This window comes from Diadema setosum, chromosome 4 (assembly GCF_964275005.1).
Source record: "Diadema setosum chromosome 4, eeDiaSeto1, whole genome shotgun sequence".
NCBI classification, from domain to species: Eukaryota; Metazoa; Echinodermata; class Echinoidea; order Diadematoida; family Diadematidae; genus Diadema; species Diadema setosum.
Window position 1 is genome coordinate 34,016,870 of NC_092688.1, and position 20,466 is coordinate 34,037,335.

The 20,466-nt window shown below is 39.6% G+C and overlaps 1 protein-coding gene across 1 annotated transcript in view; it reads right to left on the minus strand.

Annotated features, from left to right (window-relative positions):
- LOC140227807 (uncharacterized) overlaps positions 1-1,885 on the minus strand; it is a 67,281-nt gene extending 65,396 nt beyond the window's left edge. The window contains exon 1 of the mRNA XM_072308203.1: positions 1,796-1,885. Coding sequence (XP_072164304.1) covers positions 1,796-1,885 — 90 coding nt within the window. The remainder of the gene's footprint in view (positions 1-1,795) is intronic.
- Positions 1,886-20,466: the final 18,581 nt, after the last annotated feature.

Consider the following 20,466-nt stretch of genomic DNA (forward strand, 5'->3'; position numbering starts at 1 on the left):
TTGAATGTTGAATGCGACTTGAGTCTGAAATGAGGATGACGCTTTTGATAGGTAAAAACTGTGAAAGAATAGAGGTGAATGCAAAGCATCACATACTGGAAAGTCAGTTGTGCAAAGGAAGACAAGCTGAGTCAAATAGACCAACCATAAACAATACTTTACAATTGAATCACAGCTCTCTTCTCTGATGATGTGATACAAATGAGTTGTAACTGTAGACAGCACGCAACATGACCTTCAGGCCTACATGTACATTGTATGTCACACAGGTTCAGTGAAAAAAAAAAAAATCAAACAATTACTTATTAACTGGATCAGGAATTCACCAACACGCAGTAACTTCATGCGAATTTCTTGGTTTGCATCCATTCATATGTCTTGGAACCTGAGTACAATACAGGTATATATATATGACACATTTCTGTAGCATGACAGGCACTGCCAGCAGTAGTCTAGAAATAGACGGGGATGAAGTGAATTTCTGATGTTGCGCTCCCTTCTCTCCTGATGATCTAAACAGGAAGCAGCTGGGATAAAACACGCACGCAGCCTTTTGGCGGGAATGTCACTGCAAGCCCGAGGTACTGTAGGCCGCTGTGGAAGAAATGCTGTAGTACACTGACGGAAAGCCGAGTTTTGTTTTTGACTTTGTCGACAGGATATGCTGAGGTGCGCGTAGTCATGGTACTGCTTCAGAAAATACACGCAACACACACACACACACACACACACACACACTTTGGATGCAGGAGCTATCCTACGTCATACAATTATGTTCTTGCCCTGAGTCAGCGGACTTCGACACTGCACGAATTCAATTTACACCTAAGTTTAATGTTCTCACTCACAAGTAACTCTCATGTTGATTTTTTTTTTTCACTCTTGAAAAAGTGAAAATAAAGTTTGAATTGAATTGAATTGATTACAATAAATGCACAATCCAGTTTACAGTCTGCATCACTTTTACAAGATTTCCCAGCCTGGTGAAATAATGAACAGAGACCAATTCCTAAATTACATAATCTGAATCATTCACTGCCATTCAAACTTTATACAAATAAGGTCCCCACTATGTAGAGTTGCTACAAATCATCAGCTCATGAAAAGGCTTGCCTTATAAACTTTTTTGTTTTTAAATATTCTTAAGCTTAATCATTGATGCATAACACTTACAGGAACATTTTTTTTTTAATACATTGTCATCATATTTTGGTGGCCTGTTGTTGCTGCTGTTGTTGATTTTAAGACACAGACCAGTGGAGAATGTTTCCTTGTAGAGAAGAAAGTATATTCATAGCAATATAAATACTGGCAGTGGTTTCAACAATGATCTATAAAAGACTAGTGTATTCAGGAAAGTATGTTTTTCAGTTCATAGGGACTCTTCTGTGTGCCAACGAGTATAATGCTTACTTTATGACTATTACTAAACTGTAGTTGTTATAGATTTACTGAAATTTCATGCATCACATTTGGCAAGAGCGTATACACTGTGAACACTTCCATTGTATAATACACTCCCATAATATTACTGATATAGTTAAAAATAATTTTGCAACAATGAAGTAAAAGTTCAGATGCCAAACGTACTATCTATTCATATATTTTGGATGCTTTTTTTGTTTTACTACAGAATTAACAAAATTCCGACATAATGAAAGAAAACTGCCAGTCTCAAGGAATTTTTGATAATGGGAGTCACCTGTAGTGTGCTGTAGCAGGGGTAAAAGTTTGGGAGCAACTCCACTGGGAGTGATGTAAAGTTTATGATGGTATGTATGTAGTGGACACATACCTGGCTCAAAGGTCTCTTGACAGGCCGAATCTTGGGAAGTTCCAGGGCGTGAGCGCCCGAGCGCGATTTCTTGCGACGTTCGATCACCATAACGGCAGATGTGATTCCAACTTGCTATGCAGGCACAATAAGCTGGGTTGCCCGCTTTTTGCCTAAGTTAGTGCCAATCCCTCCACACAGTCCCCCCAAATATGGTAGGTTTAAAAAGTAGAGAAATGCAATGGGGCATAAAAAGAATTCCAGACTCAGTTATTACTGCTGAACTGACACTTAGTCACAGGTCCAGCCATATGGGGTACTGGTCAAAATAGTTTACCTTCTCAGTAGATGGTCAATTAAAGAGAGAACTCCACCTATGTCTAGGTGCTGAGAGAAGGGGAAATAACTTCTTTTGGTCGCAGGGGACCATTCAAATTCATTTAACCATTTATCTTCGCAGGAAAATGCACTGGAGGTGTAGTTGTACCTCCAAGTACGACTTAAAAAGAAGTCAACAACTCTCTCAATGCACTCTTTAGTAGGGCAACAAAGCGATGTGCACATTCACGCAATGTTGAGGAAAAGCTCTTGTGTATTGGAAGAATCCAAGTGGGATCATGGACGTAGCCAATGAGGGAAATGTGCGCCCGGTAGTTCATGCGGTGATTGAGTCAAGAAAACAAACGCCTGAGCCCAGGGGACTCCGCGAGGGATCCGCACTAATGCGGCACATCCAAGGTGCTTGAATCGATTAGTCGAGATATGGGAGCTTCCTGTTTGTTCTCGTCGGGCAAATGTCCTCTCGCGATGAATTAACCGCTGCAGTCATCAGGCAAAGAAGTGTAATGAGTTTCATACCATCAATCAGAAAGACTCAGTGTCTCTACATGTACTGTCCTCGATTCCTACTGCATGTCCTTTCAAAGTTTTCCAGGCATATGCCACAACTTCTAAACTATGCAACGCTGCTGAGCGTGAACAGGAAAATAGTTTTTCTGTTTTGGTCCTTGTGTTTTTACTTTCAGTTGAAATCAACTGTCCTTTGCAACAGGAAAGATCGTCAGTGTTCTAGATAAAGCAGTAAGCCAATCACATACAACGAATCTATCGGGATTACAGATTACTGATCAATGCGGCTTGTTGGCCCTTCAGAAAATGCCGTTGATAAGGCGATATCGCACTTCAGAGGAATCAGGTCGAATTGGTGATGAGCATGATTTCTAATAACAATCCTTATTGATTGCACTCCACACTTGTTTCTCCAGAAGTCATGAGGACAAGCTAGGTCGTAGTTTAAAAATTTATCCAGATCAATGACTGCACCGTTTCTGATGAGAATATAAACTCAAGTTGAAGAGCCGAGTAGGTCGGACGGGTCTTTACCCCCCTTCCAAACCCTGCACAGGAAAACTTGACGAACTCGCAGCGATTCCACTCTCGCTCCCAAAAAAAAGGGGGAGGCTCTAGACGACTGCTCTCCTCGCTCTCCACGGGAATAATGGTCGTCGACTCCCGCGAAGCAGAGCAGACAACTGGAAGTCAACCGCTGGCTCGTGACAGCGACTCCCTCCGGGGGTGTGGGGGTGGGGGGGGGGGAAATCAAACGGCGTACAGTGAGTCACAAATCCGAGCGCTCCTTTGGAACAGTGTGGAAATTTGCATTAGACAATGAACGCCTTCTAAAATTAGACCACACTGTGGCAAGGAAACTTAGGGGTTCATGTAAAAGGGGGTGTGTACTGCACATATATAACTTGCATTATCGCCAAAACAATCTTCCACAATGACGCCATGGCAACATGAATCATGTTATCGTGTAGATACAGCGATAAAAAACAAACAAACTGAATACCACAAAAGAAGTCAAAACAATGAAATGCTCATCAGAATATCTGCCCATCTCTGTTCACCATTTTCTATTGGAACACTACTATGCTATTTGAAAACTGTACAATATTTCCTAAAACAAAGTTTTATCCAAATAATGAAAGAAAAGAGGTGTCCTTCATATCTCCAACAAGTATTCATCAAACTAACATTTTAGGGGCTGAGATATAGCAAAGATCTCTAAAGGTAAAATAGTATATATCCTTGATTGTCTGGACAAAGGTTCCTTCTTACCCTATCTAAGTACCCCCCCCCCATCAAAATGTGATACATTGTTACATAATAGTCCATCATAATCTATTGTTGCTCAAATGTCATTGAAATACAGTGTATCACTGCCCGACATCTTAGTTAAATGAAAGTGGTGTCTGTATTAACAATGCAGATCTACTACATTGTGGATGTATACAAGTGTACTCAAAAAGAAACAAATAATTATATTGAAGTTGCCTAAAGTCTTAAGAATCATTAGGATACAGAGCAATGATTCTAACTTTATTTGTTATAATAAAATCAAGCAATAGAACCAATTCTTTACTGGGGTGATGAATCTACTATAAATGCATCTACATACAATTGTAGAAGAGATTAATTGTCATTGGCTGAGATGGAGAAGTTCAAATTAACTCTCGTTTGAATTCTAAGTTAAATCACTATACCAGTAGTCTATTAAAGCATCATCAAAGTTCATACAATGTAAGCAGCCACTGTGATTCCCAAACATCTGTGGACAAGAATCTAAAGAAAAAAAAAATGTAAATGTAAAAACACATACACTAAACCACATTTTGATGAAGCAATTCAAGCATTTTCATTTTCAATAGTTACCTAAATACAATTTTTGGAGACATATTCTAATCTTGTGTCTTCCCGCCGAAAATTATCAGTCAGCTATTTGTGTTTCTTTTTTCCACTCCTAACTGATAAAGGAATGAACTTTTCCTGAAAAAGGCACCTTCAGCAATGTTTCGAAATAAATCTAGGTACGTGTATGTGTCATAAAACATTGATCAATTTCATCAATGTCCAGGATGTGAAATCAAATGTGCAGTTTAAAAAAATGTTGAAACCAAACAACCATGATCTTACAAAACAAGTCATATATGGTATTGGAAGAAATTTTCCTTTTCTCAGCGAATATGCTCCAGGCGATACGGATCCATTTGTGACACAGGAGTCAAATGTAATACGATATTCTATCATATAATTAGGGAACTGCAAAACTGGAATTGTTTATCTGATTTATGGAGGAAATCCAATGCAAGATTGAAATCCACAATCCTTCTGTATGACTCAATAGTAATGATGCAAGTTGAATCCCAACTATATTTGTTTGAAATGTGTGTTGAATTTTTCTTTTTCCCTGATGAAGTAGTTAAGCCACTGCGGATATTCTGAAAGTGCCTGAGGAGTAGTTAGAGAATATCCTGTTTGTACTGCACAGGAAATTGAAATGAAAATCAAACCAGTGACCACCCGAGTGCTAGGGTGGCTTATTTTGACTCCCTCCTTCAGACCTGCATCATGGACAGTGAAGGAAATATTTGGTAGAAGAGTGCCAAAATTGTTTCCAATATTAAAAAAAAGCTTAAAGCTATGGTATAGTTTTGGTTGGGAAGGAGATTCAGGTTTTAACTTTTTGTGATGTGATTAGAAATCAGTAACATGACATACTGAAGAGCATACCATTCTAAAGAGAAATTAAAAGTTTATTTATTTTGATGAAAATAAGTTTTGAAATGGCTGAGATATCCAAAACCAAAGAGGTCCTAATAAAAGGTGGGTCCCAGCTTTTATTAGGACCACTTTGGTTTACTTTGTTTTTGGATATCTCAGCAGCCATTTCAAAACTGATTTTTATCAACTAAACTTTTACATATGCTCATTAACATTTCATATAAGAGATTTCTAATTATCTCACAAAAAGTTAAAACCTGAATCAGCATCTCAACCAAAACTATACTGAGCAATATTTAACCTCGCTTCTAAAGTTTGCATTCTACAGTACAACTCGTTACCATGTTACCAGCTATATGATGAAATGAAATACAAAGTGTACATGTATGTACAGTAGGTCCTAAGTATGATTTTACAGCATCATACAGCATTGCACATTGGGAGACAAGTGATCTATTCTATTAAACCAATTGTTCAGTACTGTCAAAGAAGTGTGCCTGAATTTGTCCCTTGGGATGTACTTTGCATCGCATCTCGGATCCCAAAACTACTACGTATGCCTATAACTGTAGGGAGGAAACCTGGGCAAAGTGGTCGGCTATCTAAAGTGCCTACTGCAAGCACTGCTTGAAAGTTGACCATTTTGATTTGTCAGTTTGGAGAATGATGCCCTGTACTTTTGTGCTGACAGCTGGAGAATGGACAACTGGAAAAAGGTCTGAATATGAGTCTATTAAATTCAGTAACCTCCACATGATCTCAATGTGCAACTGGTTGAATTACCAGAGCACAGTCTATAAAATTCAAGACCCACATTGCATGAACCTCTCTTGTAATGTCAAGGATTGAATTCAATCAAATTCAAAGAAAAGGACAACTTAAAGGGTGTGTCCAGTTCTGGTCGAGGTGAGGATTTAGCGTTTAACGTTTTGCGAGATATTCAGAAACCACTCTAGGAGATGTCAAAGAGTATGCAATTCTATGGGGTATCAAAAGTTTATTTGATGAAAATCGGTTTTGAATGGCTGAGATATCCAAAAACAAGGTGAAACAAAGAGTTCCTAATAAAAGGCATGGCCTGTCGCCTTTTATTACTATCACTTTTTTGGATAGATCTCAGCCATGTGAAAACTAATTTTCACCAAATAAACGTTGAATCCTTCTTAAAATTACATGCTCTTTCATATTTCATAAGAGGTTTCTCATTATCTCACTTAGGAGTGTTCACAACATGAGTCCCCACCTCAACCAGTACTGTACAGTCCCTTTAAATTTGCTGTAGTATGTATGTGCATTAAATATGTGTAGGATTCTAGTCACAGAAATCATAGGTTTCAGGAATGGTCATACAAGTAGCATGTGAGCTACAAACCATTTCTGAATGTACGGTGTGCTGATTATATTCGGCAATTTATAATTGTGTGTCTTGAAATTTCACCACGCGATTCACAGAATAATGTAAAGTTATCTGTCCAAGTATATTTCATAGTTCTTTTCTTTGTAAAACATAACACTTAACGTTACATTTGAAAATAGAGGCACACATGTGTCATTGTTGATAAAATGTTTTTTAAAAAAAAAAGAATGGCTGAAAACATCAACATTATACTTTGACATTAATGGATGTGTCCAATGGCACAAAATACGATGGTAACTTCCACGGCACCATCCGACCAACTTTCATTATTTCTCCTTGTTGCCATGGTAATGGCAATTCACAAATTCACACAAGAACATGTCTATTGATGTATTCTTGTATTTAAATTAATGATGACATTCTCATAGTACAACAGGTCAAGAATTTCTATCTAAATTCTTCAACATTCCAGGGGTCCATTTCATGAAAGTCTTATGAGAGACTTTTCGCTCATAAGACACACTTATGAGAGACTTCATGAAATGGATTTGAAAGTCTCTCATAGCTAGTGTACACATGAGTGACTTTGGCTATTTTGAGATTTATGTAAAGACTTTTATGTGATGACTTCATGAAATGGAGCCCAGGTTCCTTGATGTGTACATGACATCAATTTGTAGAAGGCTATGGTCTAAACACCAGTAGAAGTCAATGGTTACTAGCATGCATATGGGCTTATCATCAATGAAATACAAGAATGAGCATCTAAAGTACCTCACATAGATTAACTAACGTACTGTCAATGGAAATAATCATTGTGATACAAGGGAGAAATTCCTCTAAGCCATGTTGAGGTGTACATGAAATGTACAGCACTGAGATCCAAGGAGACAGCACAGAATTGACTGAAATTAGGAGCCATGAGAGACATTCAAGATGTGTGCATTACAGCAGTGTAACAATATGCTTTGTTAGCGTATTAAGTTGTGGAAAAGTTGAAGAAAAGTTGTGCTGAAGGCAAGTCCTTTTCGAAACCAAGGTTAGTGAGAGCAGGAATACACAGGACATAACTCTCCATAGCAAAGAGTGACTAATATCATTACACAGTGCCACTGCGCATCAGATGCCATGGAGTAGTGTATGGTGTATTAACAGGTTAGGAATCCTGTACATTGTAGATACACACAACCAATGTTCAAAGACTCCTGATGTACCAGATCGCACCTTTTACAGTGCCCACATTATACACAATGTAATGTGTTTGTGTCAGCAAACAATGCAAAACTGTGACACCAGTGAGCGAAAGTCTATGATGCAACATGTTGTATGACCTCTACCATGCCAGTTGTATTCCGGTGTTAAAGTGAGCCATATATTCCACATTAAAGAGATCATGCAGTGGGTGTTAAGTGTCAGTGACAGAACTAAAACACAACAGAAAGTCGAACAGCCCAGAGCCCAAGATAAAAGAAATGAGACAGAAACTGGGACTAATGAATCAGAATGCAGCTAATGATTGGCGTGAGTCCTCTATTTCCATGTGATAACAGTGCTCTTTCTCTTCAAAACTTACCAATGACTGCACGCGGATAAGTCGGGCCATTATACTTCAAATCGATTTAATCTCCTCCAGCTCGGCCCGCGTCAAACATCACCAACCCCCACGGGCTTCATGCACAAAACAAGAAAATCTTATCCAGGCCTCCCGTCCCCCGAGATTCACACGCAGCGAGGCCGCACAGCGATCTGTCCACGGAATGAATGTTCATACAAGTTTACTGGCACCATCATACAATTTACACTGGTCAAACTTGTAACAGTACTCCGGATTTCCAGGGACCTAGTACAAGACACTGTGAAAAGCCTTTCTATCAGTAAGCATACAGTGTCACAGTGTGCAAGGTATACATTATGGTGAGTGTCCTTTCTAGGTTAGGCCACCTTTCCCCCAGGATTTCCCTTTCGGTGCTCATTAGAGCTGGCAGAGGAAGTGGTGTTCATCCTTGTTTATAGTGCCTGATTGGTGCAAACCTTCCTCTTGTCGGGGCTAATGTTACTACCAGTACCAGCAGATATAGAGGTGATGTTTAGCAGCTAGAAAAAAGATAACAATAATACTCCCACGCTACTGGCTACTTCCTGTCCGAGCAAGGGCATACTGATATTCTGATACCGCAGGCTACATCACTTTGCTTTCCAGTATTTGTAAACACAGCTAACAATTAGGAGTATTCAAAAACATAGTGATCATCTCAAGTGGTAAATGAGCTACTCCAAAAGGTACATTGTACAGTAAGTAGTACATTCATTCCTGCTCTCATACAGCAATATTTTCTGATCTATAATGTGAATACTGATGGTCAGTTCAGCGACAGCTAGAAAGTACAAACATATCTTTCTTTAACATGACATCAAAAATATTTCAAGAATGTTGTAAATTGCAACTGTCATAACCAAATTTCATTGTCCTCCAAGGAATAAGTCAGGTTAGCTCAGATGACATATATAGTACAACTATCAATACACTGGAGATGCAACTTCATCCCACCCATCACAGAGGGTTTTTTTTTTTTTTTTTTTTTTTTTGATATCTGCATTCATGTCAGAAAAAACAAACAAACAAACAAACAAAACAGAACAAAACATACTGGAACATACATTGTATATCCCTTGTAGAATGATGATACAGTTTATGATTCAGGAAATCAAAAACGTCAAGTTTAAATCTTCCTGTTAGTTTTGCACCAAAATACCTCGCACCCACTTTCACTTTCAGTGTATCCATTTTGGCACATCCTTATGCATGTTCACAGTACATGGACTGTACACTTCTGCACAAACTAAAGCAAGTGTTAACATTTCAGCTTCAGTTTCCTTTTAAAAGTCTCAAACTCACACTCGGCTGTTTCATCATGATTTACGTGTGTGCAGGCATGTACACATTAACCAGATTCAACTTCAGATAGGCTTCTGATATATTATGGTATAATGTGTATGCACGCAGTATAGGAGTTCAGTTCTAATCCTTTCTAGATAATAGAGTCCAACCTCTTTGAGCTCTGGCTTTCTCCATCAAAAGTGGAAGAAAGACATTCTAAAATTGATTTGGAACCTTAAGTTCTGTGAGGTACCAATTTTGTTTTTTTCACCTTTCAAACCATCAACCACATAATATCACAAGATACATTCCTTGGCAAGAATATAACTGATGACAAGGGCATGTTTCTGTGTAGCTTTTTCTCAACAGGCACTTTATACAACATGCTACAAAAATGTATCAAGTTTCTTTGATGATGTGTTATCATGTGTTGAGCAATTGTTCACAAAATACAGCGATACCATTAAAATTGCCCATGTTACAAAAATAACACCAGAAACTATGAGTCACAATTTAATATAATTGTCCTTCCCTTTCACTCCTATCTTGTAAACTCTTTGTAGAAGAAGGCAGAGCTGGGTGTGCATAATTTAACCAACCCTTCCTGTTAGAGCCTGCGCACAACTCAAATGCAAGAGGGCAGCAGACAGGATGAAATCTTTGGACCATTCTGTGTTCAGTTCTATCTCACATTATTTTTAGGACCAAGAAGATGCACATGGGTCTAGTCCCTTGGATATGAATAAAACTGTAATTTTGGTCTTAGTCCTTTGGTCCAGTTTGTTCTCACTTTAAGTACAAGCAAAACTGAGATTTGGAGATGAAAAATTGACAAGAAATATCTATAGAGAGAGTAGGGCTTGGCAGAGTACTATAGACATTGTTTTTCAGTTGCACTCAAGGTGTGTGTTTGATAAAACTGATGTCTGTTGTATTTGGATAAGTTGGGGTTAGACCAGATACCATTATGTATAAAACTAGAAAATATGTTACCTAAAGTTATGTATACCACGTACAGTGTACCACATACACTGTACTACAATTGATGAATACTATGGAGAAGCCAACTTTGTAAAGATGCTCAGAAAAAAAAAAAAAAGTAAGGAGAAAGTATCCCAACCACAATTTTTCAATGACAGTAATGTGATACCCTATCAAATACCAACTGATTCTACCAATGAAATGTACATTTTTTTTTTTGTTTTTTTTTTTGTGGGGGGGGGGGGGAGGGAGTTTGAAATCCATTATAGTCACTTGTCCATTTTGGCTTTGAGTGGCTCATACACTTTGTTGTAAAATTCTGCTGACAATCAATTTTATCATATTTAACTGGAATTAGGGGTGATTCCCTGAGAGCCAATGGCTCCTTTTCCATTTATATGGGTCGTTGCTAGTTGATTACAACTTCACAGAAAATATGTAGCAGCACACACACACATGGATGTACACATTACATGTATGTATCATAATACATAAGCCAGGAAGGTACAGCTTTTATATATGTTGAAAACCGAGGAGACATATTGATTTATGGAGGTAATATTTAAAAAAATATACACACTGTACGTGTCATCCATTATTCACTATTTTCTTTCCCAGGCAAATCAAGGCCTCAGCAACATGCAGTTGAGTCAGGATTCCTACTCAAGTGGTCACAATTAAAACAGGAAAACAAAACCAATTAACATGTACATTGTAAGGCATAAACTAACCATTCTAAGTGAGGCCATTATTAATAGACTATTTCAGTAGGTACATGTAGGGCTACCCTTGGAGCAATGAGCATATGGACTCCACTGGCTTGCTATACAATAATATTTTGTAATTAAGAAACAGCTACCAAAACATACATACTGTTATAACATTGGCATAATTTGGTATAAGACTGAAAATTGGGACTTTTAGTACTACATTGAATATCATATATGGGATAGAAATCTTTAAAAAAAAATATATTCTCAGAGGAAGGAGAGAAAAGAAGGAGGAATAAGATAGAGATATGTATGTGTGTGTGTATGTCTGTATAAATATGAGTGTGTGTTTATGCTCAGCACAAAACACACACAAAAATATCAAATAAAATGCAAATGCTTCACGGGAGAACTTTTGCATTATAAACAAAAAGACACACTTATCCAAAAAATTAGCAACAAGTATAAAAGCTTTCTGAAATTATTATCTTTACTCTTTTAATCAAGAATATTACTTTTTTTTACATTCACCACTTGTAAACAAGCTCAGCATACTAATGTATAATATGTGTCTGTGCAGACAGGATAAATAATGAGGAAACTCACATTTCAGCTCGCCCAAGAAGGACAATCTGTTAACTGTGTTCTGAGTTAGGATCAACACTTTCATTTTCAAGAAAATGATCCCGCTTTACAAAAAGAAGAAACATTATTTCATGGATACTATAGAGAAGCCCCACAACTTCCCATGTAAAAGTTTCCCTTTCCAGTTACGTGTATAAAAGTATGTATTTTAGAGTCTTGTGCTGACCTGCGATAACTAAGTAGTGTGATTTTTCAATTTAAATCAAGCTTAGGACTTTCAAGAGTAAAAACGGGATCTTCAAAGATTCATACTCCATTTACCAGCAAGAGAAGTATTCATCACGACATAATGCTGTCAGATGTCATGCTTGAAGAGAATGTCACACATCGCCAGGCATATATTGTACATAAATGCATGGGTTATGCATCAGTTGTGATGTGAAAACAAAATGTTCAGTCACATGACGGTGCATTTAATCATTAACTCAAGTGCTTTTCCCATAAACATGGCAGGACTCTCTAGACTCTGTAGGAGTTTATTTCATTTCCTAGTGCTGAGTAGACGACTAGAGCCTACAGCTGTATAAGTATAACTAGTCTAAACTGAATTTTTTGTACATCCAATTCGCTGTAATGAAAGTGGTTGTCACTATAACTGTACGGACAGTGTGTATTTTCACTATTGAATAGAACTTGATACCATCACACTGCACAGACACAAAGGCCCAATTTCACAGAATAAAATTGTGCGTACACAGCCAATGTGCGTTTAAGCGTTTGTAACTGGGCGTATATCGGCATACATTGTAACTTGTTAGAAAGTTCTACACAGTCTGTCATGAATTTCACCTTTCATGAATTTGGGTAAATCAGAGTATATGATATCTACCATGCATGTCTGGCTTGTGGTTGGCGCAGTTGTATTTAAACTAGAATAACATGTAAAATTCAGTTAGAATGCTAGAATCAAAATGATACTCATAACATAACGTCTAATGTCATGACATTTATTATTCTGTCTCTCTAGTGCCTCTCCCCGGCACTAGAGAGACATTCAATTCAATTCAATTCAATTTCGGTTTTATTAAAAAACACCAAAAAACACCAAAAAACACCAAATAAAAGTCCGAAGACTAACCATATTTGGTTTACATCAAACTTTACAGCTTTACAACAGGGAAACATAAAGAAAATAAATAAAGTTACACGTCCCGGAATTCAGGTACACACCCTCTCAACCGTGCCATTCCAGAAACGTTGCCCCAAAGCACATCTGCAATGGATATGAGAAAGGAAGCTAGGCAACTGAGGCCCAAATCTCCCTCAAGTCACAATAGAAATAAACTTCAACAAGATAATGATGTGTCCCCACAGGTGAACACACAAAATACCAACAACTCAGAGACTGACAATGTCATGCCTGGCACACAAAATGAGAATAGCAGTTTTTGGTCACTAACTGCAGCTACTCAGGAAAGACAGGACACATCTGCTATAAACCAAATCGTCAATTTGGAAAGAGTCTCAGAAACAAAGACAAATGGAGCTGAAAATACCACTCTTTCTGGTAAATTGGCAAACTCGGTGTTTTGTAGCCCACCTAGGACAGAGAAAGAGGCTGAAGAAACTGAAGAAAATGCACTGAAAAATGTAACTCCTGAAAAGTTTTTGACAACCCAAGATGGACCCATTACCATCACAGATTGTCTGACAACAGGGAGCAAGAATGACTATTCACCTGAACGTACTACTAATTCCACCTCAAGAGCAGACCAGCAGACACAAATGCATGCAGTAGATATCCCAACACACCAGGACACTGGACCACCAGGATCATTGTGACTACATGTAGACTGTGCAGTTGAGGACTCTTGTGAGCAAGATTTTCTAGGAAAGGTTACAAGTCTGATGGATACTGAAAGAAGCAATGATCGAGAGCGTGGTGCCAGTGAGAGTGATGTACATAGTAGGAATGACACTTTTACACCCAGATCTGAGAGTACTGACGAATTCACTGAAGATGAAAGTATTTACAGAGACCATAGTGACAGGAGCAGTGTTAGTGCTTTTGATCTCAGCTTTTCTAAGAGTAGAGATGATCACACTGAAGAGGAAAGTGATCTCACTGAAGAAGAAAGTGAGGATGGAAACCCATGCAGCAGTAAAAATGGAAGTGATTATACTCTGCAACAACACACATTGCTACTTCATAAAAAGGGGAAGTTGAAAGTGTTCTACACAAACTGTGACTCTCTTCTTAACAAAAGGAATGAACTGCTCCTGCTTCTAGAGGTTCACAATATAGACTTGGTATTTCTGACAGAAATATGTCCCAAGAATGTGAGAAACCCATTACGACAAGACGACTTCAAATTGGAAGGATATGACCTGTACTCTAATGTAGGAGAGGGTATGCGGGGAGTTGCAGTCTATGTGTCGCATCAAATTAGCCAACTTGTAACTGACTGGGAATTCCAAAGCGATTTCAAAGAATCAACATGGATCTTAATGCGACTGGCTAACTCTGAGCAGCTCCTTGCTGGTTGCATATACAGAAGCCCATCTGTAGACAATCATCTCCACCTGCGTAATTTGATGACAGCAGCGACTGATTTAAATCACTCCCATTTGTTAATTGTAGGGGATTTCAATTACCCAAACATCAACTGGGAGCTGTGCACAGGCAGAAGTGACATAGATCAGGAGTTCATCGAAAATGTGGCTGACTGTTACCTCCATCAACATGTCAAATTCCCCACAAGGCAACGAATAGGGAATAAGGACAGCACCCTAGATCTGGTGTTCACTAATGATGAAGAAATGATTGAGGGTCTGGGTCCCTTACCAGCACTTGGACTCAGTGACCATCTTGGACTCTATTTCACACTAACAGTATCAGCCACACACATAGCAAAAAAACCTCCAAGGCCACAATACCGCTTAGGACAGTACGACGACATCTGTAGCGAGCTTGATGAAATAAACTGGGAAGACACACTCAAGGACATGGATACTGAAGAAGCCTGGCATTTCTTTCACACAACCTTGCTGCAGAAAGTAGAGAAATTTGTTCCATGTTCTACTTCTCGCCGATGTCGGAAAAAACATGCATGGGTAAACAGAGAGGCCCTTAGACTGCAAGCTCAGAAGCGTCGTGCCTGGCAGCAGGCAAGAGACACCAAGCATCCAGTTGATCTGTCTAGAGCGAGACGACTTGCTAAGTCACTACAACATGTACTGAGGGAGCTGCGGAAGAAGTTCGAGAAGGATCTAGCAACGAATGTCAAGACAAACCCTAAAGCATTTTGGAGATACGCATCTGACAGACTCAAGACAAGGTGTGGAATACCAGACCTCAGAATGCCTGATGGAACTATGACTTCATCTGATGAAGAGAAAGCAGACACCCTTAATGCTTTCTTTGAAACCACATTCACCAAAGAAGACACGTCAGAAATCCCACAGCTGGAAAGGAGGAAAACTGAGGAATGTTTGATATCACTAAATATCACTCCAGAAGATGTACTTTCCAAACTAGAATTACTATCAAAGTACAAGAGTGCAGGGCCAGATGACATTCACCCTTGTGTCTTACATGAGACAGCCGCCTCTGTAAGTACACCCCTCGCAATCATCTTCTCTAAGTCGTTTCATAGTGGGAAGCTCCCATCCGCCTGGAAAATGAGTCATGTTGTTCCAGTACACAAAAAGGGAAGTAAAACTGAAGCAAGTAACTACCGCCCAATAAGTTTAACATCCGTCCCTTGTAAAATCATGGAATCACTCATCAGAGACAAGATAGTGGAACATATGATGTCAAATAATCTCATCTGTGACTCTCAGCATGGATTTGTGCCTGGTAGGTCATGTGTCACTCAACTGCTTAACACCCTTGAAAAGTGGACTGCCCTGCTAGACCAAGGAGACATGGTTGATGTCATTTACCTGGATTTCCAAAAGGCCTTTGACAGCGTTCCGCACCAACGGCTTTTGGCCAAACTTGAAGCATACAACATCTCAGGGAACTTCAAGGCCTGGATAGCAGACTTCCTCAGTGGCAGAAAGCAAAGAGTAACTGTTAATACAGCTAGATCAGAATGGTGTAATGTGATGAGCGGAGTCCCTCAAGGAAGTGTATTGGGACCAACATTATTTGTATTGTACATCAATGACCTTCCTGAGGTGCTACACAACACTGCACGAATCTACGCAGATGACACAAAGGTATTCTCCAGTGCCTCCCTCCCAGAACAACGACAAGAATTACAAGCTGACCTGGGGGCTGTTTCATCAACGAGTTCGTCGGAGGTTTTCACCGACAAATTTGAAAAGCTACTGAAATCCTTGTGTCTGATTGGCTGATTGCAAATTTGTCGGTGAAAACCTCCGACGAACTCGTTGATGAAACACCCCCCAGGACTCCCTTTTGGAATGGTCCTCCATTTGGCAATTGCAATTCAATGCCAAGAAATGCAGTGTGCTTCATCTTGGAAGTAGAAACCCAGAGGAATCCTACACACTGGGAGGTACAGCCTTGAATTCAGTAGAGGAGGAAAAGGACCTGGGAGTAATCATAGATGCCAACTTGAAATTCCACCAACACGTAGCATATGCAGTAAACAAGGCCAACAAAGTCCTCATAAGTATCAGGCGTACATATCATTGTCACGATATCTCCACCATCCCCAAACTGTACAAAGGATTAGTACGTCCCCTCCTTGAGTGGGCAGTCTGGTCTCCCCGCTACACTTCAGACATCAAGACAGTGGAGAGAGTGCAGAAGAGAGCAACCAGGATGATCCCTTCTCTCAAACACCTGCCGTATACAGAAAGGCTTAAACTCCTCAACCTACCATCCCTTGTGTACAGAAGACGAAGAGGAGATATGATACAGGTGTACAAGATCATACATGAGTATGACAGGATAAACCCTGATGACTTCTTTGTACTGGCAGACACAACTACACGGGGCCACAGGTACAAACTCTCTAAGCTGAGATGCAGAACAAATGTAAGGAGGGATACATTCACACATCGAGTAATAGAGGACTGGAATTCCCTGCCGGAAGAAGTAGTGGAAGCTCCATCTATCGATGCTTTTAAGTCTAGGCTTGATCGGCACTGGGAAGACCAACGATTCCTGTCCCCCTATTCCCAATAGTCAATTCTGATGTGGGACGAGCAGTAATTACTGACAGCCTGTCTGCCTTGCCCTCTTTTGAACTGACGATACAGTGTAGATGAGGATAGACCTGGAAGCTCGACTGCTGCTACACAGCAATCTTCCAGTATCTTCGGTAAAGGTAAAGGTAAAACAAACTGACATTTTACACAACTGATACATATGGACACCCCCAGAAAAAAAGACAAACTATAATCACATTATCATAAAAATTGATAGCACCAATAATAACAATAAAAGATAAGGCATCAACTGAAGAGAAATTGCACACACCCTCACATACAATATACCGTATATGATAAAATTCATTATTCCATAATTCACACATTGAAAAACTTTAAATGTTATCATATTGATAGATAAATATTGGAGTAAAAAACCAGCAACTAAAAATGAATGCAGTCATACACAGAAATTTAAATCAATTTCATCCTACTGCAAATAAAGTTATGGGGAAAAAATTGGGCATTGGGAAAACCACCCATTGAAGTACGACCCATACCAGAGACAAACAGTGACAATGGGCACATGTAGAAGTAGACAGAAAGATCCGTCTAGGTCCAGAGGAGTCTTTTATTTTTTGCCATTATCGCTCTCCTCCATATACGGAGGGGATCCGTGAAGCCAGACGCAGTCTCCACGGAACATTCCCTGACGTACAGATACAGACCGATCTTTCGGTCAAATGTATAAGCAGATGGATGCTTTACGTCGTCTCTACACCCAAGTAAACCCAAGTAAACCAAGTAAACAATTTAAGTAATGACATTCACTACCACTACCAGTATTCTTACATGTTTCAGCTTAAGTTATACGTAACCATGATAGCGCAATGACGACTGGAACTTACAACAATATTTACCATGTTCGCACAAGGGTCTTCATCACGTTAAAATGTCACAGTCAATGTTACTGTGTTAACGTGTTGAAGGTTAACTCTCTTGGTCTGATCATACCGACTTACCAAGTTAGAGATAGTCGAGCTTGCATTACTTGTACTTGGGGACCGCTGGACTGTGACAAGAGACATTTTGCACTGCTTCAACAACCAGTCAACAACACTAATTATGGTCGTAACTCTAAATTTGTCAAATCCAATACCGATCGTATGTTAGTTGATCTTCGCTGCTGATGTACGTGCCCAGCTCCAGCTGATCAGTTAGGGGAGGGCTGGCCCAGGGGGATGAGGTGTCTACTGCACTGTACAGTGTATTTACCAGTGCTAGCAGTGTAGATGCAGTCAGGCATAGGTTGCACCCGGAAGAAACGTCCCATCGCAGATCACAGATGGACGAGTGTGCTGAAGTTAGCCGCAAAGTGTAATGCAGAGATAAGCCCGAACTGTATACCGAAATGAAATTAAGCGCTAAAATCAGCACGAGGGTTGTTTATGGAACGCCAAGTACCCTAAGCCTCGATTGGACTATTAAATAGAATGACGAGAATAAAAAAATGTGTGAACAGTACTGTTGACATGTCCGTGCAGTCTGATGTCTCCAGTTACAGAATTCTAAATAAAAATTTAATACTTTCTTTCTTCCTTTCTTTAATGTTGCATGTGAATGTCTCATCTATCAATTTCATGAAACAGAATTGTCTTAGACTTTACTATACAGCAGAAACTTTTTTATTTTAACAGGGGCAGATCCAGGAATTCCGTAAAAAGGGGGGGGGGGGCACAAAGTAATATTTCCACTTCCGGGTTTAATCAGCTGACAAGAAAAAAAAAAAAGCTCAATGTGCAATATATTGTGCCACTTCCGGGTTAAAAAGAAAAAAAAAAGCTTCAGCGTATTTTCTAGTGAACACGCCCATTTTCATTTTTTCCTTTATTTCTTTTATTTTCACAAAGATTAAAGGGGCACGCCCGGTGCGCCCCTCCCCCCCCCCCCCAATACACCCCTGAATAGTACTAGTAAGTTTCTTCAGGATATAAGCCTCTCATGGGGTCCACTTATATTATTAGAATGTGCATCCTTTTACAACATGACTATTTGGATGATTATTCTGTATATGAGAGGAACTAGTGTTTCCTCTATCATTTTCTTCACAGTTTGCATGAAAATAAACTTTACCCTACTATATAGTGTTCGAACCATTCTTCACACATGCTAAGGTATTGCATCCAGGTATTTATACCCATAGAATATTATGATAGTGTGTTTGTATGCCCGTGTGTGTGTATTGCTGAGTGCAAGTAAGCATGAGGTTTTGTGTGCTGTGGAGGGTGTCTTTTGTGTGTATAAGAGAGAGTGTCTGCTGTCCAGTGTCTGTATTGAGCAGCTGGTGCAACAAATTCCATAATGCCCGAGTTGTACTTGTAGTTGTAGTCAGAGCTGACTCCCGTTTTTGATGGAAGATCTCCCGCCGAAGCCCATTTTTGCAAAATCTCCCGCCGAAAGCCCATTTTTGCAAAATCTCCCGTTCTCCCGCTCTTGCTCTGTGTCTCCCGCTTGAAATGATTTCTTACTTTAGTGTCATCGTATGTTGAAAAATAACCCTGAGATAGCACGAGAGAGCATCTAGAATCTTAAAGCTTCCAGGGCCCTTAAGCGGGCGGCCCTAGACGCCGGCCGCAAAGAACTTCGCGCTTCGAGCTCGTGATGTGCGCTTCGCGCACATCAAGTTGAAGTCTCCCGTTTGCTAGGGGTTTTGGGCGGGGGAATCTACAGATCAGAAGGTGCTTGGGGTTGGAGTCTCGGTGTAGTTGTTGTTGTTTTACTTCTTCTTCTTCGTCAGAATTGTTCTTGTTCTTGTTCTTGGGTTTGCTCTTGTTCTGCTTAAATTGTGTTGTTGTTGTTGTTGTCGTCGTCGTCGTCGTCGTCGTCGTCGTTGTTGTTTTTTCTATAAGAAATTGAGGAAATTAACCTTTCGGGAATTATTGTCATTGATAGGCCTAAACTTGTGATATTTTCAGGCTATAGCACGAGTCGACGCCACAGAAGAGTTCTGTGGTCGGCGCGCGGATCGCGGAGAGACCGAGAGTTAGCGCTGAAAAACCAAGCACTGAACAGCGCCAGCTTGTGGATAGACACTGTCAATCATATTCCCATTTCCAATCATTGACATGATTGAGCTCAGTCTACCCGAACTATATATAGTATTTGTAAGTAGACGCCACTGATCTCCACTCGATGTATCACGTGCAGAGAGATCAGTGTTTCCAATATAGTTTGCGTCTGTTTGATTGTTTGTTTGTTTGTTGGAAATGATAGAATTGGGAATGTCACGTGTGTTTACTGAATGTTATCAAAGAGTTTTGGAGCATCAGTTAAAAAGGCCCGCCGTTTGTCCGTTGAGCCTTGGGGAAGCCTGCAAAGTTAGGTTTGATGAATAGGTTTATCGTTAAGTATGTAATGTTGGGAACTATACAGGGGATCGGTGGCATGATGTTCTACATTTGGGATGTTTATATAAAAAAAAAATGATAAGAAG